At 45.3% G+C, this 25,096-nt stretch overlaps 1 protein-coding gene across 4 annotated transcripts in view; it reads right to left on the bottom strand.

Moving 5' to 3' along the window:
- MYOF (myoferlin) overlaps nt 1-25,096 on the bottom strand; it is a 178,356-nt gene that overhangs the window by 14,626 nt on the left and 138,634 nt on the right. For 2 of the 4 annotated variants that reach the window (XM_070363810.1, XM_070363811.1), the window contains 13 exons: nt 24,600-24,765; nt 21,173-21,249; nt 19,231-19,287; nt 17,842-17,853; nt 15,562-15,660; nt 13,692-13,817; nt 11,393-11,548; nt 10,891-10,982; nt 6,964-7,134; nt 5,865-6,013; nt 3,576-3,715; nt 952-1,040; nt 766-861 (listed from right to left, as the gene is read on the bottom strand). In XM_070363810.1, the coding sequence (XP_070219911.1) occupies nt 766-861; nt 952-1,040; nt 3,576-3,715; nt 5,865-6,013; nt 6,964-7,134; nt 10,891-10,982; nt 11,393-11,548; nt 13,692-13,817; nt 15,562-15,660; nt 17,842-17,853; nt 19,231-19,287; nt 21,173-21,249; nt 24,600-24,765 (1,430 nt within the window). The remainder of the gene's footprint in view (nt 1-765; nt 862-951; nt 1,041-3,575; nt 3,716-5,864; nt 6,014-6,963; nt 7,135-10,890; nt 10,983-11,392; nt 11,549-13,691; nt 13,818-15,561; nt 15,661-17,841; nt 17,854-19,230; nt 19,288-21,172; nt 21,250-24,599; nt 24,766-25,096) is intronic. The other 2 variants (XM_070363812.1, XM_070363813.1) reach the window with 1 other exon arrangement.

Raw genomic sequence — 25,096 nt, 5'->3', positions numbered from 1 at the left:
CTTCTGAATATTCCAGAGTGGTGGATACTGTCATTATCTCCATTTTACAGATGAAGAATAGTGAGCTTGCTAACTTGCCCAGCTAGGAGGGAAACCACCAGATTTCAATCCAGCTAATTTGAATCCAGAGTCTGACTTCTTAATCCTTGGGTTCTGTATGCATCAGTGTGTAACACAAAACTGACACCAACATGGATTATTTGGAATTGAATTATGCAAGTAACAGAATAATGAACACCTATGACACTTTACACATTGGATGTAGGCTCTCAGTAAATGTTGGTGGAATAAATGATTTTTTTAAAAAAGCTCTAATGTTTCTTCTTGTCCATGGATGTTAATAACTTCAGGTAATATAATAATAAAAAAAAAACACCTTGGGAGCTCTACTTCTATCTCTAAGGCTAGTGACTCAAAGTATCAAAAAGGAATAAAAATGAACTGCATGACTAAAAATCTCATAAATAAAAAGTCTGCTTAATAAATGAAATAAAACTTTTCTTTTCTTATAGGTATCAGATGCCGCTGCTCATAAATAACCTCCATACAGGCTTTTCTTTGTTCTCTCTCTCTGTCTCCCTGGAGCTTTCTTCCTAAGCAATGGCAGGCGGGTTCTTTACCACTAGCACCACCTGGGAATCCCAGTAAGACATAGTATCTTCAATAATCAAGATCCTGTAATGGACACCCTATAATGCAACACTCATGAAGGAGCGTCTGCTTTGTTCTCTGAGTCTGTCAGAGGCTCTTGCATGCCAGCCTTACCCTTTCACATAGATGTCGCTCATTTCCTCTCCTGTGATGCTTTTCTCGTCCAGGACAACATCCTTGGTGTTCCAGATAATCACACGCAGGTAGTATCTACGAGAAGCACATTTTGAAGGTGTTTTATCCTCTCAGGTCCTGAACCAAGACCCCAGTGAGACACAGCAGGGTCTCAAGATTACTTACTTCTTGGCTTTCCGGGGTGTGATGTTGAAAGGAGGGCCTGGTGGCCCCAAATTCTTGGGGAAAACATCCACCCACATCTGAAGTCTTCCCTAAGCCATTCAAAAATGAAAAGAGAAATGAAGTTACATTATGGGTGGTAGAGACTACAACCTTCTTTCAAATATCTTCAGTGAAACTAGTACGGGTCTCCTAATTTGTTAGTCCATATGGAAGGCAAGAAAAATGCAGTAAAAGAGCAAATCAAGATGAATCTTATACCAGTGTCACGTAGGCCATCCACCCTCTGTTCTCTCCCAGGAGTCTCTACATGTGCCTACTTTATCAAAATCTGAGTCTTCCCTGGTTAATGAAATGAGGGGCTTGCCATCACTAACACAACCCCAAACACACATACTCCCTCTTATGGTGACTCTCAGAACAGTTTTCACACCATCTCTCGTCCATCATCAGACTGTTTACTTGCTATCAGTGCCAGTTTTGTGACACCCAAGGGTTTCTCCACTTACCTTGAGAGAGAAAATCAAAATAATGTAAAAATGTACTTAATTTTGTAAAAGACAGACAGCCTGGCACTTTCAAAGCAGAGACTCAATGACAAAAACATTACCATTCACCAAAGGGAGGGCTCCCTGCATTGGCTTGCTAGGGCCCACCGCCTGGAAGGGGGCTTGCAGGAACTTGGAGGGTGAAAGCCTGGACTGACGCCTGTGCCGCCATCTTGGTGAGCTCCCCTCACCTCCCTTTATATCTCTGATGGCTACAGACCAGGCCCATGTATCTGACTGGAATATTCTTCCAGACAGCCTAGGAATGCTGTTAACACACTGTATCAACCATACAAACCAATTTAAGTTCCCCAGACTGTTTCTGAATGTTCTGTATACTCTGCCTTCATGACAAAAACAGACTTAAAACTTCTTAAAGACGGTTGCCAAGGAAACCACTAGGTTGGCTTCCTAATGCATTGTGATCAAAATGAATTAACCGGGGCTCTTGGAAAGGGATATATTTTACTGTGATCCTTATTCTCTTCCAACTAATCTCGAGGGCTCAAGGGTCCAGCATACATCTAGCACACTGCAGAAATTAGCCATCTCCTAATTAGCAGTGTCTCCTAAGACCCAGCCACAGTCTGTCCAATGTGGTAGGTAGACGTGATGGAAGTTTCGGTGGATGCCCAGGGAGAAATCTTCCTTGCTTTGTTATGTCTTACGACTATTCAGTTGAGAGGTGGGAGGGGAAAGAGGAGGAGGAATGGGCTCTTTGAGGGCAAGGAGGAATAATGAGAGAAGGAAGATACGAAAATAGGGAACAGAATAAAAGTGAGTGACAAAATAATCTAGTAAGCCCAGCCCACTTGTACTCACTTCTTAAGCGACCACGGTTCTGCTATCCGTATCAACAATATTTGCACCCATTATATTAATATTTATTAAACTGCGATTTCCTAACCATCTGCATCAGAACCTTTCTAGATACTTGTTACAAATTCAGATTCCTGGCCCCACCCCAGACTTACTGAATCTCTGCAGGCATGGTCTGGGAATCTTCATTCTAACAAGCTTCCACTTAGACTGCTACTGCTAAATCACTTCAGTTGTGTCCGACTCTGTGCGACCCCATAGACGGCAGCCTGCCAGGCTCCGCCGTCCCTGGGATTCTCCAGGCAAGAACACCGGAGTGGGTTGCCATTTCCTTCTCCAATGCATGAAAGTGAAAGGTGAAAGTGAAGTCGCTCAGTCGTGTCTGACTCTTAGCGACCCCATGGACTGCAGCCTACCAGGCTCCTCCGTCCATGGGATTTTCCAAGCAAGAGTACTGGAGTGGGGTGCCATTGCCTTCTCCACTTAGACTATTTTGTCATTTTCCGTGTCTCCCCTTGCTTCTCTGGGAACTGACCTTCCCCGTCACTATCCACATGGTGCCTGTGATGATCCATCCTGTGCACTGTACCCTGTCCTCCTGGCTAGAGCTTAGTGGTCTAGTGGTGGATGAAGGGACCAAGTTAGGGCAGCCCATCCTTTCCACATTTGGAAGCAGGTGGGGCTGCATTATAATATACAAAACCCAGAAACCGTCCACAATATTCTGACACATGGGAAAGTGCTCACAGGAAAAGTGCAGGCTAAAGGAGACTCAGAAATAGACAAAAGACAGGGCAAGATCCTGGCTCAAGTTTGTTCTGAGTCACTATCACTCTCCTGTCTGGATTTAGTGAGTTACCTGAAAATTCTTACAATAAATCCCCCTAGTGTATGCATGGACGTGTGCTCTCAGTCACCTCAATCGTGCCCAACTCTTTGCAACCCCAGGGACTGTAGCCCACCAGGCTCCTCTCTCCATGGGATTCTCTAGACAAGAATACTGGAGTTGGTTGCCATTTCCTTCTCCAGGGGATCTTCCCGACCCAAGGATCGAACCTGCATCTCCTAGGTATCCTGCATTGGCAGGTGGATTCTTTACCCACTAAATTCCCCTTGGGAATGAAGACAATCTGAGCTTCATTTCTATTTCTCGTATAGTTTAAAGTATCCAAAAGAGATAAACAAGGCAAGTCTGTTTCAGCTACTGCCACCACCTTTGGGGTGTGGATGATGCATGTTCAAAGGTGGAGGGTGCTTTACCTGGGAGATGTTAGGCTGGAAGCTGCTGTGCAAAGTCCTCGTTTCCACGTGTTCAGGAACCAGCCCCTGAGTCCTGAGGATGTAGAGGGCAAGGCGCTCCTCGGGGGGCCCAAGGTGCTGGTGCAGGATTTTGTTTGCTTCTGCAATATATATATATATATTTTTTTTAAAAGGACAGTGAAACAGGGACAGAGATCCAGAAACAGTTCAGCCTTGAGGGATTCTCAGCACTTCGGCCCAGACTTTGCAGACACAGTCAGGCAGTGCCAGCATGTGAACTGCAGCCTGTGAAAGAGCTGTTGACAGAAACAGCCCCTGACCAGAAGCCCTGCCCAACCAAGTTCATTCCTGACTTGTGGAGACCGAAAACACTCCAAACTGCGTAAGAGCAACCCCCATTTGTGTTGGCGTCAGGGGCTCACGGCCGGACTCCTGTGCAGTTAGGTGTGGCCACGCGAACAAGGCAGGCTAGACGGTAACATAGGTGGAAGTGACAGGCGTGTCCTTCAAGGTCCAGCTCGTAATACCCTCTCATGTAGGATCACCTCTGGCACCTTCTCTTCTGGATGCAGTGACCTTAGACACCTGAGGTGATGACGGGCAGAGTTGCAAGGTGAAAGAGTCTGGTCCATGAAGGACTATTTGGAAGAGGGCCACCCACCTGTAGGAGTACCTGTTTTGAATTTATGAGAAATAAACTTCTATTGTGTTAAACCACTAACATTTTAAAGCTTAACTGTTACAGTAGCTAGTATCACTGTGGCATTTAAAAAACACAGACGCCCAAATTTTCTGTCACTCCTCCCATTGAGAGGTGGGGGTCTAAGTCCTCTCCTTTGAATCTGCAGACATATTTGATCACTAAAGAAAGGATGCTGTGTGACTTTTAAGGCTAAGCATGAAGGACCACACTGGTCTTCCTGGATCACTTGCTCTGAGGGAAGCCGGCAGCCATGTAAGGAGCCTGGGCGCCCAGACAGTGCCCTATGGGAAAGGCCTGGGTAGGTGCTCTGGTCATCAGTCCCAGGCGAGCTCCCAGCCAAGGGCCATCCTGGACATCAAGCCTTCGGGTGACTGCAGCCCCAGCCAACATCTGACAACAATCAACTGCCACTCAAGTGAGAAGTGCGCAGGTGAGCCCTTCCTGAATGGCTAACCCCCAAGACTGTGAGCAAAACAAAATGATCGCTATATGGGGAAAGACTCTAAAAAAGAGTGGATATACATACATAACTGGTTCACTTTGCTGTACAGCAGAAATGAACACAACATTGTAAATCAAATATGGCAATAAAACTTTTAAAAAACATAAAATGGTTTTTTTTCAGCAGCTAAGTTTTGGGATGATTTGTTATGGGGCCAAAGTAATGGGAACAACCCTGACTGATGCAGCTTTTGGAGGGTGTTGTTTGATTGCTGGGGTAGTTGTCTCCATCAGGCCATGTTGCTTGCTAGTTTATTTCCAATGCCCTTTGCAAGTTCTGATGTAAACAGCATCATTTGTTAAATATCTAATAATCCCTGATATTGACAAAGTCTTCAAGTCTTCTTTCAGATAGAAAGACAAACACAGTTTCTTACAATGCCAGGAATAAACAGTTGAGGATCAGGAAGCACTTTGATTCCCATGTATCTTTGTTCAGCTTTCTCTAGATATCCCATGTGCCCTCAAAGCCGGCCCCATGCCAGCCCCACCGGGAAGCCCTCTTCCCTACAAAACACTGAATCATGTGACAACTCTAACGTTCTATTAAGCTGATTTCAGTCTATGTCATAATGCAGTTAGCTGTGTATGTGTCAGGACAGACTGCCTTATAAATTACTGCTCAGGAAAGAGCAAGACCCCAAGTTCGGACATGAGCCAGATGTGAACTCAGCAGATTCTTCAAAGTAGCCCCCAGCATCCCTGAGCCTTCCCAGAGAGGGTTGGGAGAATGATGGAATAATATTGGAGGAGAAATTCTTGCACTACCATCTGAGCACTTCTGAGCTAATTATACATCACATGGAAATAAGTTAATTATTAGAACTTTGTGTTCAGAGCTCAAATGGCTATGACCTAAAAAGGTCAAGTGAAACATAAGACAGACAAGAAAACGTGTCCATTTTGACACCTGACATGTCTGCAAAACCCTAGTATAATGGGGCTTTTGTTAGACAGTCACGTGTATGAATTCCCTATGGTTTTAGGGTACTACTCTGCCCACACCCCTCCGTAACGCAAACCCAGCAGCATAGACGTGTTGCTGTGCCTTGCAACCAGCCTGCAATCCATGGCGGTGTGCTTACCAAATTCATCTAGGCCGTAGTCTTTTCCTCCATATCTGATGCTACTTCCATCTTCAGAAAGAATGGGCGGTGGGAAGCCTTTGAATCTGGCCACATTTTGAAGCAACTGTGTTGGTTTCAATTGATCTCGCCAGGTGTTTACTCCAGAACTGTGAATAATAATGCCACACTCAGAGTTACCGCAGGGCACACATGTTCTTCTTAGGTTTATACACACACATACTTAAAGGCACGTTCATGTAATGGGGGAACGGGGAATGCACTCTAGACACTGGCTTTTGCCTAGAAATCTATTTAGGATTTAGAGACTTAAAATCCACAGGTATTTTGGCCTCAGCCAACTGGTCCTCCCCTTCTCTGCTGCTGCTAAGTCGCTTCAGTCGTGTCCGACTCTGTGCGACCCCATAGACGGCAGCCCACCAGGCTCCCCCGCCTCTTCTCTGGCCTTCTGTAAATAATGAGTTTGAGATCACCATAATCATAATAGGCAAACATAAATTAGAAATCACAAGCTATATCTCACTGGATAATACAGAGAGACACTGTTTAGCACTTAAGGAAAGAGGAACATCACAAAACTGATCAGTTTGTGGGCAGGAGCAGGGAATTCCCACCATCAAACATTGCTAGCTCTCAGTCCCTGGCATCACGGAGGGAGGGGGAGAAAGGAGGGGAGGGACTGGCTCCCCAGGCTTTGCCACCTCACTAAGTGCCATCCTCACTGAGCACCACACTACCTCAGGGGCCAGTGCGGTACACAGATGCAATGTGAACAGCGCCCCCTGGAGTCGTGCAGTGCTATGGCCCTGCTTCTTCCTAAGTGTTAGTCACTCAGTCGTGTCTGACTCTCTGTGACCTCACAGGCTGAAGCACACCAGGCTCCTCTGTCCATGGTATTCTCCAGGCAAGAATACTAGAGTGGGTAGCCATTCCCTTCCACAGGGGATCTTTACCATCTGAACCACCAGGGAAGCCCAATTCTCCCTCCTGACTTAAAGGGTCCGAGGCTCAATGAAGACAGGCCTGAGGTAGAGCATCAAAGCTTTCCCAGTACTAATGTTAGATGGAACAGCCAACGTTTACATCCCAAGCCACTTACACGCAGTACTGCTCAGGAATGCCACAGTGGGACCCAAACCGGGAAAGGAATCGGTTTTCTAGGTCAATGATCGTTTCTCCTACTTTTTCATCACGGGTAAAGGTGTCATAATCGTAGACAGAAATTTTCAGGTCCTTTTCTTGAGGTAAGTAGCAGCTCAGTTCATACATTCTGAATAAATGAAAGTGAGGTTAGAATTGCATGATCCCCCTTCCCCCCGATTATCTTGCACACTCTATAGCTCTGCACAGACTCCTTGGGCCATGGGAGGAGGCTGTCATGGCCAGGATAGCTAGGTGGGTGGTGGGCAGTGAGCGGCAGGTGCTTGAGAAGTACTACACGTTAGTAATAAGAACATCAGCAGAGTATATACTTGCTCAGGAGAAGATCTGGGGCTTTAAGTGCCTAAGGAAAATCCCAGTTTTGCTGCTTACTAGCTGTGGGACCCTAGGGCAACTACTTAAAGTCTCTGTGCTCTGTTTTCTCATCTGTAAAATGGGGATAATAATCCCTACCAGCTCATGTTGTTGTTGTAAGGGTCAAAGGAATAAATGTTTAGAAAGCATTTGGTATGAGGGCATTACTCAAAATCCACCAGCAATAATAATAATATTATTATACATTAAATAATACTTATTGTTAAGAATTATACCAAATGCTTTCTAAACATTTATTCCCTTGACTCTTACAACAACATGAGCTGGTAGGGATTATTATCCCCATTTTACAGACCATGGAACATCCTGGGCTAACCCCACGGGAGCATCGGGATTGGAGGAGGGCAATGGAAAGCTGCCCAGAAGGCTCCCTCTCTCCTCCCAGGCTCTCTGGCTGTCCACTGATTCTCGAAGGCTTTCCTATAGTATCTGTATGAAAACACAAACCCTTCTGAGAGGGTAATGACTGTATGGCATGAATGCAGATGGGTGAGGTTTGGGTCTGTACCTGCACACAGAGGGGCGGGTCCCCTAGGAGGTGCTCAACAAACTCTGGACCACAAACTGTGAGCAGCCCCTCAAATCTCTCCTCTCCCCCTGTGCCTCTGCCCCTCCTGCTGTCACTCTGGTGTGTGGTCCGGTTCTTGCCTAAAGAGCCAGAACTACTAAGCTCTGGAATAAAAGGGTGTACATCAGTGGGGCTCTGGATACAAGCTTCCAGGGGTCTCCTAGACACATCTCAGTGACTTCCCCAGACTTCTGCAGCCAGGCGGGGCCTGCAAAAGGCAGGCATCCCAGGAGAGAAGGGGCTATAGTCCTGACCAGACCATATCCACACATGCCCCCAAATTCTATTACTGAATCCCAAGGGACAGGTAATGTGTGTCTGTTGAGAAAAAATTCTTTGCTCAAATAAGGCTGAGAATCACTTCTTCCGGTGTTCCTCTGGGCAAACTGAGGGCTCTGAGAAACCCTGCAGTTATCTTTTTAACCCAGGCATCCTGGTTTGATGAAGAAATATGCTTTTTCCTTGGAACGCCAATTAACATCTTTTTGGCAGACTAACATTCCATTGAATGTGATGTGATAACAGTGCCATGCAGATAGGAAAGGTTGCTCTTTCCTGAATCTCTGTCCCAGAATTCCTGAGTCTCCGCTGAGAAGAAAGTCACCCAGTAAGACTGAGGCCAGGGCCTGGAGCCTAGGAGGGGTTGTGGAGCTGGGGTCTCCCTGGCTCCACCCTGCTGGATGGAGCCAAGTCTGAGTTCACTGGACGGGGACTGGCCACATGGAGCCTGATGGCATCACTTCCTCCTGAGGTGGCTTGACCAAGACTTTTCCTGACACTTAATTAAGCTTGTGCTTGGCTTCTCCAAGACAGTGATGTAGGCAGTGCTGCTTTTCTCCCATAAAAGCTGGCTTTCCCTGCTTCCCTGTCTCCCTCGCACGGGGCCCTCCTTCCTGCACTGCATGCCTTTTCCTGTCTAGACCTCAGGGCTGGATCAGCGGAAGAAAAGGAAAACGATCATATTGCCATGCCAGAGGATTATTTCCACTGCCTGGCTCCAGCACATGGCTCCGGGATGTGCAGCACAAAGGGTGTGTATGGGGGCGGGGGGGAATGGGGGTGGGGGAGTGTGTATGTGTGAGGGGGTATGTGTGGGGTGTGTGGGGATGTGGGTGTGTAGCTGTGGGGGTGTGTGTGTGTGGCTGTGGGTGTGTGTGTATATGGCTGTGTGTGTGTGTGTGGGGTGTGTGTGTGTGTTCGCATGTGGGTGGATGTGGGTGTGCGCGCACACTCACACGTGAGAGAGGGAAGGAATGTGTAAGGGTTCCATCCACCACACATGAGAAGCAGCAGATGGGCAGGATAATAAAGCCAGAAATTAAGATACCAGCCACACATCAAATAAGAACAAGGTGTTCTCCTTGCTAGTGTTCTGGGGAAAACAATGCAAATGTTTTTAGCCAAGAACATTTTTCTACAGGTGATGTGAAAGCTGCTCAGTCATGTCCAACTCTGTGACCCCATGTACTGTAGCCGCCAGGCTTCCCTGTCCATGGGATTCTCCAGGCAGGTAGCCGTTCCCTTCTCCAGGGGATCTTCCCAACCCAGGGACTGAACCTGGGTCTCCTTCATTGCAGGCAGATTGTTTACTGTCTGAGCCACCAGGAAGCCCTGCAGGTGATGGCTTGGCTATAAGCACAAAGCAGTACTGAGTTGGTTGGGAAAGCCTGGGGCTTGGTCAGGATTTCTCCCCAAGTTTAGGCTTCCCGTGCATGCAGCTCGGGTGCCGTTTCCCTCACTGTGACGTGGGGCTGAGACCCCCTGCCCTGCCGGCTGCAGGGTCTGACACGGAGGTGAAAATCAGATGGCGGCGGCTGCACAGAGTGCAGCATGGCAGCCATGCAGACCCTGCAGTCAGGTGGCCGGGGCATGGGCCCCGGTTCTGCCACTCCCCAGCGGGGTGAGCTGGGTGTTCATTCCCTTTGTGCCTCAGTTTCCTCTTTGTCAGTAGCCCCTCAGAGTGGTGGGATTCTTGAGATGTTTTCTATGAAGGGCTCACTATAGTGCAAGCCCTCAGTAAAAGCTTAGCAAATAGTTTAGTTGCTCAGTCGTGTCCGACTCTTTGTGACCCCACAGACCATAGCTCGCTGGGCTCCTCTGTCCATGGGATTTCCTAGACAAGAATACTGGAGTGGGTTGCCATTTCCTTCTCCAGGGGATCTTCCTAACCCAGAGATCAAACCCGCATCTCCTGCATCAGCAGGCAGATTCTTTACCACTGAGCCACCAGGAAAGCTTGTAATAGTAGCTATTATTAAATGTGGAAGAAGTTTATAGCTGACAAAACTAGTCCTCTTTAGAGGTCACTTGGGTTTGCCTTATCCTTGAGAAGGTTCTGATGAGATCAGTGTAACCATGCAGAAACAAACGTCAGATGGCAAGGATGAAGATAGTAATGCTATTTCAAGAATCTTCTTGAGCAGAAGACAGAGAGCAGGACATCTGATGCCATCATGTTCTTCTCCCTTCCCTGTTTTTGGTAACAGAGTCAACAACATTGGCTCAAAACAATGGAATCAAAGCATCCCAGATAAGAGAGCTCAACAGGATCCGGGTGTGAGAACCACCCTGTCACTCCACGGAAGTCACTGCCTATTCTTCTTGTCTAGAAGCCACAAATTCTCTGGACTTCTGGGCCTCCTACCATCCACGTCCTGTTACCCCTGCCCCACCAAGGTCTTAGGGCAGGTCTCGCAGACTTGGTTTTATTTTCTTCATGGCACTTTTTGCTTTCATGAAATGCTTTTATTTATGTATCTACATATTCATTATCCGCCCCACTGACTTGGATATCTGAATAGTTCATAGACATGGTTTCACAGCTTCTGGGCCTAGAGCAAAGCATGGCGGCACATACTGCATCCTTAGCATGGAGGCCATGGAGAAAAAAAACACAGAAAAATGTTAGGAAATAGCTGTTACCTGCCGAACACCGGGTTGAGAGTGTTGGGGATGTAGTTGTCTCGGTCTTCAATTACTTTTTTGCCCAGTGTTATTTTTATGTAAGGGTCACACTGTGGGGACGAAACAGAGGACAGGTTATGTCACTGTGGGGTGCCAACTTAAGTCAGTGTCTGGGGCAGACTCAGGGCGGCCTCAGATCAGGTCTGGGTAGTGCTCCCTCTTGGCGCCATGCACCCAGCGCGCCTTTGGAGGAGAGGCGGTGGCCGGGAGTGGTGACAAAGCAGTTCTCTGAGGTCACATCTGTAAAATGAGAAGGATGATCCAGAGGCTCCAAAGCCCCTTCCCTTCAAGCTCTTAGGTAAATCCCCATTGGGACCGTCCTCCTGAACAGATTGTTTTGATAGAGTATCTTTCCCCTCGAGAGATAACAGACGCCCAGAAAGAAGGAACATGACAATTATGGTGGTTGAAGACTGTAATTATCTTGCTACAGGAGAAGGCCCCACACCCAGACTCTTACCAGGCCATTGTTGTCCTGGGGCTGGAGCTCTAAGCCTCGAACAATGTAAATCCTAACCGTGCATTCCTGCGGGACGCTGTCAGGTAACTCCCGAAACTGCCGGGGAGGGGCCGGCACGCTGGGGTCATCCGGCAGTGGGTAGATTCGGAAGGAGCCCTATAGGAGAGACACACACAGATGGAGCCCAGGGCCCTGGGTGACCAGAGCAGAGGGCCCAGGGCAGTGGCGTCCCCCCAGGACATGAGGGACAGCCACAGAGGGCTGTGGGATTGGGGGAGGAAGGACCACTTTTGTGAAAGAAAGCTATGGTGCGCTTTGCAAGTTTCTGATGGGGAAAGTGAATGATGATAAAGTAACTAATAGATCACAGGAGAGAAGGAAGGGCAGGGCAGAAGCTGGGAGGCCTGGCAAAACCCCAGGGGAGACATGGAAGTGGCTTGGACCAATATGATGGCAAAGGAGGTGGTAGGCATGAAATTTTGCACATTTTTTGAAGACAGGAATAAAAATGATTATTTTTTAAACCCAATAAAATACTAAGGTGATTTCCCTTTTTTTTTTTTGCATTACTGCATAAATCCCCTTCCACTCCCAGGCAAACTCCTGTTCACCCTTCAGGTCTCAGTTGAAAAGTGTCACTTCTTCCATGAAGCCTCCCTGACTGCCCCCGGATTGGATAAGTTTCCTAACATCGTCTAACACCACATTCATCCATATTGCAGCAATGACATCTGCTTCACTAAAAGTCACTCAGTCGTGTCTGACTCTGCGCCCCATGGACTATACAGTCCATGGAATTCTCCAGGCCAGAATACTGGAATGGGTAGCCTTTCCCTTCTCCAGGGGATCTTCCCAACCCAAGGATCAAACCCAGGTCTCCCACATTTCAGGCAGATTCTTTACAGCTAAGCCACAAGGGAAGGCCAAGAATACTGGAATGGGTAGCCTCTCCCTTCTCTAGTGGGTCTTCCTGACCCAGGAATCAGTCTCCTGCATTGCAGGTGGATTCTTTACCAACTGAGCTGTCGGAGCGTCGTTCCTATTTATTGTCTATATTCCTCACTAGACTGAGCTTCCTGAAGGGGGGAAATATTTCTTGTTTGTCACTGTCTCCAGGACCTAACACAGGGCTGGGCATGAAGCTGGGCACAGTAAGTGGTTTTTGAATGAGTGAGCCATCAGGTCAGCTTGAGAGGCTTTATATTTTATCTTGAAACTAGCTTATGTACAAGAGTAAGCACTAAAGTTGGATTCAGAATACATGGGTCTTAGGATCCAGCTACTTTCATTCAGTAAAGCAGCATGAAGTGAGGACCTACCATGTGCCAGGTACTGGGGGCCCAAAAATGAACTCAAGGAATCCAGTCTGGCACAGGGATGACTCTCATGCTATCTTCAGTCAATGGAGTGGAAGCTCTAATGACAAGGATTTTGAGGCCAAAATAGGGTAAACTGGTCTGATTGATTAGTAATGTCTGCTATTGAAAGGATTAGAAGTAACATAGATTTGCTACCTGTGGTTGGGAGGAGGTGCAGTCGTGAAAGCAGATACTTATGATGTGAAAGGCGCTTTACTAGTGGTGGGGACCCAGGGAGCCTGGAGCAGGAGTGAGTCACCCTGCCAGGAGCAATCAGGGAGCACTTCACAAAGCATGTGACATTGGAGCTGGCATTGAAAAGAATGAGTAGGAGTTTGTCAGACCACAGAGCAGGAAGGAAGGGCATCCAGGGAATGAAGAGCTTGTCCCAAGGCTCCAAGTTGTGAGAGGACAGCATGTGTTTGGGGCTTGGAGAGGGTGTGGTGGCAGGGGAGACAAGAAGCTTGTGAAAGGCCAGCTCCACCCTAGGAAGGAGTTGAGACTTGACCAAGTGGAAACTCAAGCAATGCCTTTAAGTGGTCAAGAAACATGATCGGATTTGGTTGTATGGAGGATGGACTGGATCGTGAATGAGAAAGGGAACAAGGACAATGGATTGGGAAGGTGTTGTACTGATGATCCAGCTGAAAGCCTGGGAGGGGGTGGGGGACGTACGTGTGTGCACGCACGCGTGTGGTGGTGCAGGGTAGGACTTAGACAGGCTGCCTCTACAAGATTCAAGGCTGGTTGGCATCAGCTTGGAAGACTGGCTTTGAGGATTCTGCCCCCAATCCCACTGCCCTTTTCCTTGTTAGCATTTCCAAGCATCCTTCAGGTGTCAGAGGATAGGTCTCTGACCCAGAGACTGGTGGTCCTTTATCCTAGGTCTATAATGAAAATAAATATGAATTTTAAACAGGATGGACATACATTTTACTCACCTTAAACTCCCCTACCACAGAAGGGTCTTCATTCTCATCTGATTTGCCTCGAAACAGCTTGAAAGTATCTGAGAAGTCCGTCAGGCCCTCGAATTCCTCTACATCCTCTAGTTCACAATCATATATCTGCAAACCATCAACAGATTCTTAATTTCTCATTATAACACAGGTGGGATCTAAAATCAAAATGACTGACAATACCAAAGGCGCACGAGATGTGGATGGAGCAACTGGAACTCTCACATTGCCAGCTGGAGTGCATAACGATAAAAACACTTTGTCAAAGTGTCTGGCAATTTGAAGTTGAATATCCAGCTACACTGTGATACAGAAGTTGAATTCCTAGGTTTTCATCCAAGAGACATGAACACATGTCTGCATGGTATAAGAATGTCCACAGCAGCTTCATCATCAGAGAACGGATAAACAAGTCATGATACATCCATGCAATGGAATATGACTCAGCAATAAAAAGGGGCAAAGTACTGATATATGACAAACTACTGATATATGACAACCTGACTGATCTCAAAACTACTGTCTTGGACTACAGAAGCCACACACACAAAAATACACACACACAAATACGTATTGTATGAGTCCACTTATACGCAGTATGAAAACAGGCAAACCTGATCTGTGATGATGAAATCAGATCAGCTGTCAAAGAGGGTTGGAAGGTTGTTAGGAATTGACTGGAAAGAGGTACACAAAGGAGTTTTCTGGGGAGAGGGGAATGTTTGTTGCCTTGTTTGGTAGTGGTTTATGTAGGTATATGTATATAATCATAACTCACTGAATGAATCACTTTACTGTATATAAATTATACCTTGATAAAGAGCTAGAAGAAGAGGAGGAGAAGCAAGGAAGGAAAGAGGGAGAGACGGAGGATGGACTATGGGGCTGATCCACCAGACTAGTCTATTTCTCTAAATGAGAGGTTCTTTACATGCTGGTGTTTCTTAAGCTACATTGAGACGTGATGACAATCACATGCAAGAATGTGGATTTTCCCACTTTGATGGAGAAAAACATTTTTTTAACTTTTAATTTTGTATTGGGGGTATGGCCAACTAATAATGTTGTGACAGTTTCAGGCGAGCAGCAAAGGGACTCAGCCACACATATACATGTCTCCATTCTCCCCCAAACTCCCCTCCCATCCAGGATGCCACATAACACTGAGCAGAGTTCCATGTGAGATGATTACTTTAATGGCCTGATATTTCTCATTTTAAAGTTTCTCTTTCTGCTATGCATTGTTCTGAAAATGTTAGCCTTCACTTTAGCTTTACTACTGGAAAACTGAATAAAGAACTAGAAAACTAAAAAAAAAAAAAAGAACTAGAAAACTCAAACCCTTAACAGAAAGATCATCCATAACCAGATCTGCCTAGTGCAAAAGCTCATCTCCCTCCTGGACACCCAGTTGTGATTGTATGCTGCATGCATGTGAAAGAATCAACTGCTCAGCTAGTAAAACTGAGGCCCAGAATGGAGGACAGAATGAAGCATGCTGATGTTTCATGCTGTTTTGCAAGAGCACCATGACTTCTAAGGTCTCCCTTGGTCAAATTGGACAGCTGTTTACGGCTCTAATTAGTGCAGTGCCAACCCAATCCAGCCCTCACTCAGCCAGATGTCCTAAGCCCCAAAGTGGCAGTCACAAAAACCATAAATCAACAGCTGTTCTCAAGCCCTGGAAATCTCAGCAAAGCCAAAATCCATCACAAGACGGCTCCCCTAGAGGTGCTCCTGGCCCCTCCCCTTCAACCCCTACCATCGACCTTTCAGGTTTTCACTCAGCTCGGCATGCAACCAGTCTTAACGCATGTTCATCCCCCACCCACAGTTGCACAGGCCCAGGTACCTTGAGTTTGGAATAACCTTTCTGAATATATTGTCCACATTTTTCATGTTCCCCTGTGGAAGCATAAAATTTACTCCACCAGTCAACAATTTCTTCCTCCTAAAGAAAGACACAACAAAATGGCAAAACCTTAGTGATGACCTGGATTTCCAATCATTGCAGGAAAACTATGTAATAGAAAAGAGAAACAGGTACTTCTGAACCTGAAAGAAGTAAGATTATGTGACTTTTGTTTACATGAACCAAAGCAATAAGAATTCTTCCACCTGGAAGCTGGAGGTGAGGTGATGATCCTTGGCCAATGAAATGTGTGTGGCTTTAATGGCCACAGCTATACTGGGTGATTTTCTAACATTCTATGGATACAGTCTATTCATTTGACTGTTTTTACTCTTTTATCCTGTTGATATTTACATACCAGCCTTATGTATGCAGGGTGGAGAAGAACTAAAGAGCCTCTTGATGAAAGCGAAAGAGGAGAATGAAAAAGTTGGCTTAAAGCTCAACATTCAGAAAACTAAGATCATGGCATCTGGTCCCATCACTTCATGGGAAATGAAGATGGGGAAACAGTGGGAACAGTGGTGACTTTATTTTTCTGGGCTCCAAAATCACTGCAGATGGTGATTTCAGCCATGAAATTAAAAGATGCTCACTCCTTGGAAGGAAAGTTATGACCTACCTAGATAGTATATTGAAAAGCAGAGACATTACTTTCTCAACAAAGGTCCATCTAGTCAAGGCTATGGTTTTTCCAGTGGTCATGTATGGATGTGAGAGTTGGACTATAAAGAAAGCTGAGTGCAGAAGAATTGATGCTTTTGAACTGTGGTGTTGGAGAAGACTCTTGAGAGTCCCTTGGACTGCAAGGAGATCCAACCAGTCCATCCTAAAGGAAATCAGTCCTTAATATTCATTGGAAAGACTGATGTTGAAGCTGAAACTTCAATACTTTGGCCACTTGATGCAAAGAGCTGACTCATTTGAAAAGACCCTGATGCTGGGAAAGATTGAGGGCAGGAGGAGAAGGGGACGACAGAGGATGAGATGATTGGATGGCATCACCAACTCAATGGACATGGGTTTGGTTGGACTCCTGGAGTTGGTGATGGACAGGGAGGCCTGGCGTGCTGTGGTTCATGGGGCTGCAAAGAGTCAGACACGACAGAGCGACTAAACTGAACTGATTTACATACACAAAGGAGAAGAGGGCAAAAGAGGATGAGATGGTTAGACAGCATCACATCCATGGACATGATTTGAGCAAACTCTGGGAGATAGTGAAGGACAGGGAAGCCTGTATGCTGCAGTCCATGGGGTCGCCAACAGTGCGACTCAACAACATTTGCGTACACAGGTAAAGTGAAAAAACAACCCTGTAGTATGTGTTGACTGTTCCATCCTCCAGTATGTGTTTTCCTACTATTTCATTTTCTTAGCCTTTTTAGCCAGCAACACATTGCAAAACAAAGCTCACTAAGCTAAGCATGGGAGAAACTGTTTCTAACTCAAGTTCTATCCTTTACATTATAAGCCATACCCTTATGTTAACAAACCACACCGCATTAGATATGCTGTTTAAAATCTCTGAGCAACATTTTCTTCATCCACTGAATTGGCTAACACTGTCTTTCCACATCATTCTCATAGGGTTGTTCTGGACATCAAAGAAGATGATTAGGAGGAGGAACTTTGGTTATAAAATGTGAAGCAAGAGTACGGAGGCATTATGCTTTGTTCAGACCAGTGGCTCCCAATCTATTCTTGAAAATTCTAATTCAATCAGCCTGGAGTGAGACCTGGCGTCCAGGATGCTTTCAAAAGTTCCCCAGGCAATGTGCAGCCAGAGTTGAGAACCTTTGGTGGTTCTTTGGGCGGAAGGGATGGCATTTGGAATCACTTGTGAAATATTCTCAAACTCCAGAAGGCTGTAGTTTATAGCAGGCTATGACTATAAATTCCACTCAGATTTATAACAAGAATAGATCCTCATCAGACCCACCTGCATCTTAATCCACCTAGTAAAGAGGTTGCCCAAAATAGTATGTCATCGGCAACACAGCTCCTATTTCATCAGGGGGTGAGACAGAAGAAATACTCAAGAAAAGCTACTTCTTCTCTGTGTATAGTACACATATGTTTACACATATAGTTATTTCCCCTCTGTGGATCAGTAAACCCAATCCTGGATTTAAAAACAGTTTTTTGTTTTTTTTTTACATATCAGCCATAGGAAAAATACATGAATTATAAATCTAGCAAATTGTATAAAACAGTTACCTTTTCTGTTAGCTGTTCATCACATATATGGCCAGGAAGAAGGCAAAACATGTATAGGTCACCCGGAGGTAGAGAACCATGAGCATTAGGTTGAACAAGAAAGAGAAAAAGAGACATTATTTTCAACCATCATTTATATTATCAACATTTTGATGGTTTATTTATTCAAGATGATCTCATTATTAAACACATCTTTTTGGTTTCTTCTCTGAAAATGTGCAAAAGAGTTACAAACAGTATTAAAACAAAAGGCTTGGAGGTAGTCACCCACATCCCATTTTAATAGAGTTAGACAATCTCTGTCCACCAGCACAGTGATTACATATGGCATTGGGGGATTAGCAGGGTATAGTTGTTCTCCTTCCTGCCCCAAACCTTTCATTCCATTTAGCTTTTAAAGTATATTCCCAGCTGGCTTAATTCTCATCTCTCCAAAAACTCCTGTTGCAAGATGTTTATACCCAGCATGATTGCAATATCATTATTAATAAGCATCTTTTCTTGCTTTTTCCCCATGTTGATGTTAAAGTACCAAATACATATCCATCCATCAAAGTTGTTCTATGATGTCAAGTCTCTCACTGACCAAATCCTTCCCTTTTGAGTTTTCGCATGGAGAATCTACCAGGAGATGAAAGAATTGACAGCTAGGATGTTGGGGTTTCACTTTTCTCTTGGTACCTGCTGGAACATTAGCCAAGCTCGCCCTCAGGGCAGTTTGAAGAATTGTGGCCTCCTAACTTCATTTCCAATATAAGGGAACTGTGATTACTTACTACAGGCACTTCCTGCAGGGAGTGCGGGATGGCTATGAGGCTTCTTTTGCAAGTGCCCCTCAGCATTTTCCAGATCAACTTTTGTTCAGCACACAGAATTGCCAAGAGAAGCAGAGAGGCAGATGTAACAATTCTATTAGATTAGTATCAAAGTGCGATTAAGAGTTAAATTATCACAACTGAAATGAGATTTTGGAGAGAGGGATTTTATACCAAAAGTGTTTGCACATTCTGAATTCAGATTTTTAGAATCTTTTTATTCACATCTATTTTCATCTATCCGAAATCTTTTCAAAGAAATGAGCAGTTCATGATTTAAAAAGCATTTTCAAAACAGATTGCTGATGTTAAAATCTAGAATACAGGAAAATATATTCACGTCCACTTGCTCATAACTTCACATGAAAAAGTAACTGAAGCAACTTGAAGTAACTTGCTTCATTACATCCACAGGGCACAGCAGATTCTCCCCTGAAGCTTCAAACAATCACATTTGTTTAAAGATCATCTTTCGCTCCAAAATCTAGAAAGAATCTGAAAAGGAGAGTTCGAGCCTCTAGAGCGAAGTCCCTGCAGCCCCAGGCAGCTCCGTGCGTTTTCTTATCATACATACATGCACTGTCCTTGGAGAAGCCATTTTGCTGAGTGCTGTTGACATACTGCTTAAGCACTGGAATTGGAAGGTAATCGTTGAAACGGCCATGTAGGAATGTCCATGACACCCAGCTAGCACTTAGTGATCCCCCCACCCCGCCCTGTGTGTATTTCCCACTTTACTTGTGGTGGTGCTGAGCCCATCGCACGAGAGCTCTCAGTCACCACAGGGTGGTGGTGTGAGTTTCTGTGAGCATGAGGCTGTCACCTGAAGCCACAGCCTCCAGCTTCCATCCTCAGCACAGTGTTGACCCAGTCCCTCCATTTACCCACATAAGAGGATCAAACTGAGTTAGTGGTAATAGACGTTCATCACACACACAAAGCATGTACATGTAACATACACAACACACACATTACATGCGGGTATGTGTGTTACATGTGTGGACATATTTTACATGTACATATAATCCAGGACATCAGCAAGCTGGTCATTGGTTCTTCCAGAGCTCAACTTTGCTCATTTGACTTTGCATAGATGAGCCCTGTCTTCCCCAATGAACAGATGGAATCAGACTTTCAGAGGCCATTCTGAATAGTCTTTCTTATCAACCCAGTATACATCCACTAGGTGTTAGGAGAGCAGCTGATTAAAGTGATATACAGTATGTGAGAATGATACGACCTTCCTCAATCCCACTGGGCTGCAACTTAAAATATGCTGTAAATTCAGCTTTCACTGTGTGTTGCTACAGCAGCCTCATCTCTTAACTACTGGGAAGAAATGAGTGAGATTGGCGCATAGGTGACTTTATTCTTTTTCTTGATCCTCCACACCTGGGGCAACCGGGTATACAGAAGGCACAAAGACCTGATTGGCAATGGAATCTGGAGGCAGATCACAGGGTAGTATCTTAAACTGGCTTTTTCCAGAGTAGTTGTGAAAATGTACTTAAAAGATCTTAAGTATATTATACTTCTCCCTGGGCTACTACTGTTTTATTGAGAGTATCTGGGGTTGTTTATAAAGTAAACACAGTGGTTTTGCAAATTTGATATTGTCATTTCTGACTGCAGAGGGTTCTCAGGGAATAGAATCAAACGCACTGCTAGCGGTGCTGGCTGTGGAGCCCACATTTAATATGGTCCAATTGTTAGTGAGTTTAATGCAGTGGGAAGAAAGTCGATTTCTTTAAAGGCACTGTTTATGGATCTAACACATTAAAGTGCAATCATGTGTACTTTCTGGCCAGTTTGCACATTAAAACATGCTGTGAAAGTCCATCATGAATGCCAACAGAAACAGGGAGATATTTGATGTTTTCTTTTTTCTGGGCTGAGAACTCCCTCCCGCCAACCCTTTCCTTCTTGTCAAACTGGATGGAATGGTTTTAAAATAGGGTCCTGAGTGAGCATTTCCACCAATGTCTTAATTTCAAAACCACAGTGAATATAAAAGTCAGGGATATCCCATACACTGACAAATAGAGTCATTAAAAATCCATGACTCCTCTGTTTCATTTAGGGGGAAAAGAACTGGTGAGTCAGTCCATGAATCTCTCTTCTGAATGTTGTGATGCCTGTATATGTGGTCCTGAGATTGCTCTTGCAAATGATACCACTCAGACCATCCACATCAACGGTTCTCACACCTGCCTGCACGTTAGAATCACTTGGGGAGATTTTAAAACTTACTGCTGTCTAGATTCCCCTCCCTCGTGCAGAGTGCAGCACGGTTCCAAGTATTATTTTAAGTATCCTTGGTGACTGAGGGGAGAGGACAGGAGTTCACACAATGTCACCAAAGCTACTGATGAATTAAGAGCCAGGTTCTTTACCGTGATAAGTTCGTTTGTTATCTTTAGTCACATTGAATGGTTGTTCGACTGAATTCATCTAATGCTTAGATACCTGGAAGATAAAGCCAACATCATTCAATGAACGATCAATTCTAAGCCTACCTTTGAAGCTAGTAATGGCTTGGTGTCCTCTATTTCAATAACAATGTCCCGGCGGGGTGGGGTAGACAAAAAGGAGGCTGCAAGACAGACAATTTCATAATCTCAGATACTTAAAAAAATATAGTGGTAAGCTTTCTATTTCAAGTTTAACAGCCACACAGTGGATGGTAGAGTTTGCTCCTGGATGAGACTTACTAAATGGAGAAGACCACACCGGACTGTAGAAAAATAACCCAACAATTCATCACTTTTCCCAAAATATGATTGGTTTGAGACATTTTAAGGGGATTATCTGGCCTGTTTTTTTTTCCTTTCACCTTAGTTAGCCCAATGCCTGTAGATAGGGAATGCTCAAAAAAAGCATTTTATCAACACATGTCTTTAGAGGATACAGGAGTGATATTGGGGCCCTGGGGGGCTACAGAAAAGGAGCCTCCTTTTCATGGGATCTGTTCTAAGACACAGAAAAGCAAAGCAGGGTGAATAGGCACATTTCACGGCTGAAGTTGCAGCGGCCTCTTTCAGCCCCAGTTCTTACAGTATGCTGCTGCTACTAAGTCGCTTCAGTCATGTCTAACTCTGTGCGACCCCACAGACGGCAGCCCACCAGGCTCCCCCGTCCCTGGGATTTTCTAGGCAAGAACACTAGAGTGGGTTGTCCTTTCCTTCTCCAATGCATGAAAGTGAAAAGTGAAAGTGAAGTCCCTCAGTCGTGTCCGACTCTTAGCGACCCCATGGACTGAAGCCTACCAGGCTCCTCCATCCACGGGATTTTCCAGGCAAGATTACTGGAGTGGAGTGCCATTGCCTTCTCCCTCTTACAGTATATGTAGAGGGAAAAGGCACCCATCCTGACTTTAAATAATTCCCAGAATATGTGTGGCTCTAGAGTCTGGGGTTAGAGCGAGGGCTCATGAGTAGCCTCCCAGGGCTCACCAGATTTGGTTCAGCTGAATGGGGTGCCAAAGCTTCAGCTTGGGGCAGGACGGAGTGAGAAGTACAGATGCGCTTTATGAATGAAGACATCAGGCAGACAGACATTCATCAGAAAGCCAGAACCCAGACAGAACAAACTCTGCCAAGGCAAAAGAACTTTTTATTTGACCCAGCAATTGATGCATAGGACATACAGGAGGGAAAACACATTCTTTAAGCACCTGCCATGTGCTGGGCAGTGGGCTAAACTCTTTACATACATGATCTCATTTAACCCCTCAAAAATCTTGTAGAATAAGTGCATATGTGGCATTATACCCATTATAGAGATTAAAAACAAACAGACTGAGGCTCAGAGAAAGCAAGTCTGCTTCAGGTTGATCAATCAATCACAAGTGCAAGTAAGTAACCTAGGTCTCTCTGACGTTAATGCTTGTGTTTTAACTGTCATACCAGAGTACACAGCAAAGCATGCCCTTTGTAAATGTCAAAGAAACGATCAGGGGAACACTGGGGAAGCAGAGGAGACTGACACTGAGAATCTATGATGCACCAGTTGCTATGCTGTTGCTAGGTGGTTGAGTATCCATGTGGCACACCCAGATCTATCAGCAGTCTCTATGCTTCCAAGATAGCTTCCCCCAACTCCTAACAATTGCAGCAACACAGAAGGGTGAGTGGGCAGGCATGCTGGAAAACCACACGGGGGATCCTTTCTATATCATCAGTTCTCCACGTCACAGTCCTCATGTCAACAACACCTTGGGGATGGGAGGTGTGTGCCTCCCCCACCAGACCAACCGAGCATATCCCTGCACTCTTACCTCAACTTGGTTTAAACAAAGTATCAGGTGGATCTAAAATAACAGCTTCTGGTCTTGGGAACACTGTGTTCCCCATTCACCCATTCCCACACACCTTAATGTGTTCCCCATTTCCTCTTCAGTGACTCTCTGAAGCCTTGAGTTAACTCCATAGAATTATGAACCAGGAGGCCTCTGTCTGCCCCTGACCTACTGACATACATAGGTCCACTCAGATTCTGAGGCCAGAGAAAATGTGCATTTATACCTTCCTAATGATTTCACATATTTGTGTCAAAGAGTGTTCCCTCATGAAAGCAGTAGAAAACACACCAGGGAAACACTTTCTCTCCATTATATAATCCCAGATCAAAGAACGCCTGCAGTTACGTGAATCCTTGTTATAAAAATGTTGCTGTTTAGGCACCATCTATTCAGCACAAAATGCATTTCACGGGAAATGTGTGGATAAACACATGTAGGGTTTGGCTCAAGTGTGACTGTGGATTTTTTTCTCTCTTCTCTGAATCAGGGATTCAGGATGCTCAGACCCACAATGCAGATAAGTTTCAGAGGCTCTGTAAAATCAATACCAAACCTTATGGAAGATTACACAGAACCAGTTAGCAGCACAGCTGCTCAAACAGAAGACATCTGTTTCAGTTTTGAGGCCATCAGCGATCAGCTGAATGGGTGACAGTTCTCCGCTGGGTCTAATCTCACAAGCCTAGGGATCTTGCTCATGGGTGGGATCCAGTCCCCAGCCCCTAACACAGTCTCTGGCACATGGTAAACTAAAAAACAAGTAATTCTTGAATAAACAAGTGCAAAATGCTATCCATATAGTTATTCTTTCATACAGAACCCTAGGATAATACTATAGCCTGCTCTAACACTTACACATTAATTATGTGACCTAAAGCCAGGAATTAAACTCAGCAGGTATTATCTTTTCCTCCAAGGGTAACAATGAAATCATATGTTTCAAATCACATCATAAGGATGTTGTGATGCATTAATGAGGTGGAACAATAGATAGAAAGCAATTTAAAAATTCCCTGCTCCTTCAGTGCTCACAGAGGGGCCCCTGTATCTCCCATCAAAATATTTATCATGGCAAACGGCAACCACCCATTGTCCCGTTTGATTTTTCTGCTGGACAACACAAAAAAGAAATGTTTTTTCCCAGGAGCAGGATATTTCAGAAGGTAGCAGTTTGAGCACTGGGCCCCTCCAAACAAGGCCAGGATTCAAGGGGCGCTCTGCCACTTACTAACCGTATCACCTTGGGAAGGTTACATAGCGTGCTGTCAATTAAACTGTTCCCTCATCTGCAGAACCTGGAGAATAAGTACTTGCACCTTGAGAAGTTGGTGAAGATGAAATCAGCTCAACATGAAAAGATCCAAGATGTTATTTAGAGACTTGGATTTCCCTTTTTTAAAAATTGGAGGATAATTGCTTTACAGTGTTGTGTTAGTTTCTGCTGTACAACGTGACTCAGCTGTAAGTATACATATATGCCCTCCCTCTCGAGCCTCCCTCCCACCTCCCCATCCCCCCCTTCTAGGTCATCGCTGAGCTCTAAGCTGAGCTTCCTGTGCTAAACAGCAGCTTCACATTATCTGTTTTACACATGGTTGTGTAATTATGTCAATGCTACTTTCTCAGTCATCTCTTGCATTTACCTTTTAGCTGTGGCACGATGTCCTCCTTTCCTGCATAAGGGTCACAGCGAAAGCGGTCCAGGCGATCAATGGTGCACTGGCCCACAACGGGCTTGCGCCCGAACTGCCGGTGGTCGATGACCTTGATCACCAGTGGAGGCATGTACAGTTCCTCCTTGGGCAAGAACTGGGGAGGGAGGTGGGTCACAGAGGTAGGTGTCACTTCTCTCTACAAGTCCTGACAAGGGCAGCTTTGCCAATTAACCCCCACCAAAGGGACCATCTCAGGCTCTCTCTGCCCATTTGGCATAGGCTCAGGGCCCCACAGTGAGCAGCTAGCAGCCTAGAGACGAAGGGCCTGAGCTCTGAACCAGATGCCTGGGGTCAAATCCCCGCTCTGCCACTGATAGCTGCACGGCATGATCTTAGGGAACCTTTCTGTGTCCCAGGGATCTCAATAACAGTCGGGTTGCTGAACTAATGAACGAGAAGTGCCTAAAAGTGTACCTTAGTCCCTG

Source organism: Bos mutus, chromosome 26, assembly GCF_027580195.1.
Source record: "Bos mutus isolate GX-2022 chromosome 26, NWIPB_WYAK_1.1, whole genome shotgun sequence".
Taxonomy (NCBI): Eukaryota; Metazoa; Chordata; class Mammalia; order Artiodactyla; family Bovidae; genus Bos; species Bos mutus.
Note: the sequence above shows the minus strand (reverse complement) of the source record. Positions and strands in the feature narration are given on the sequence as shown.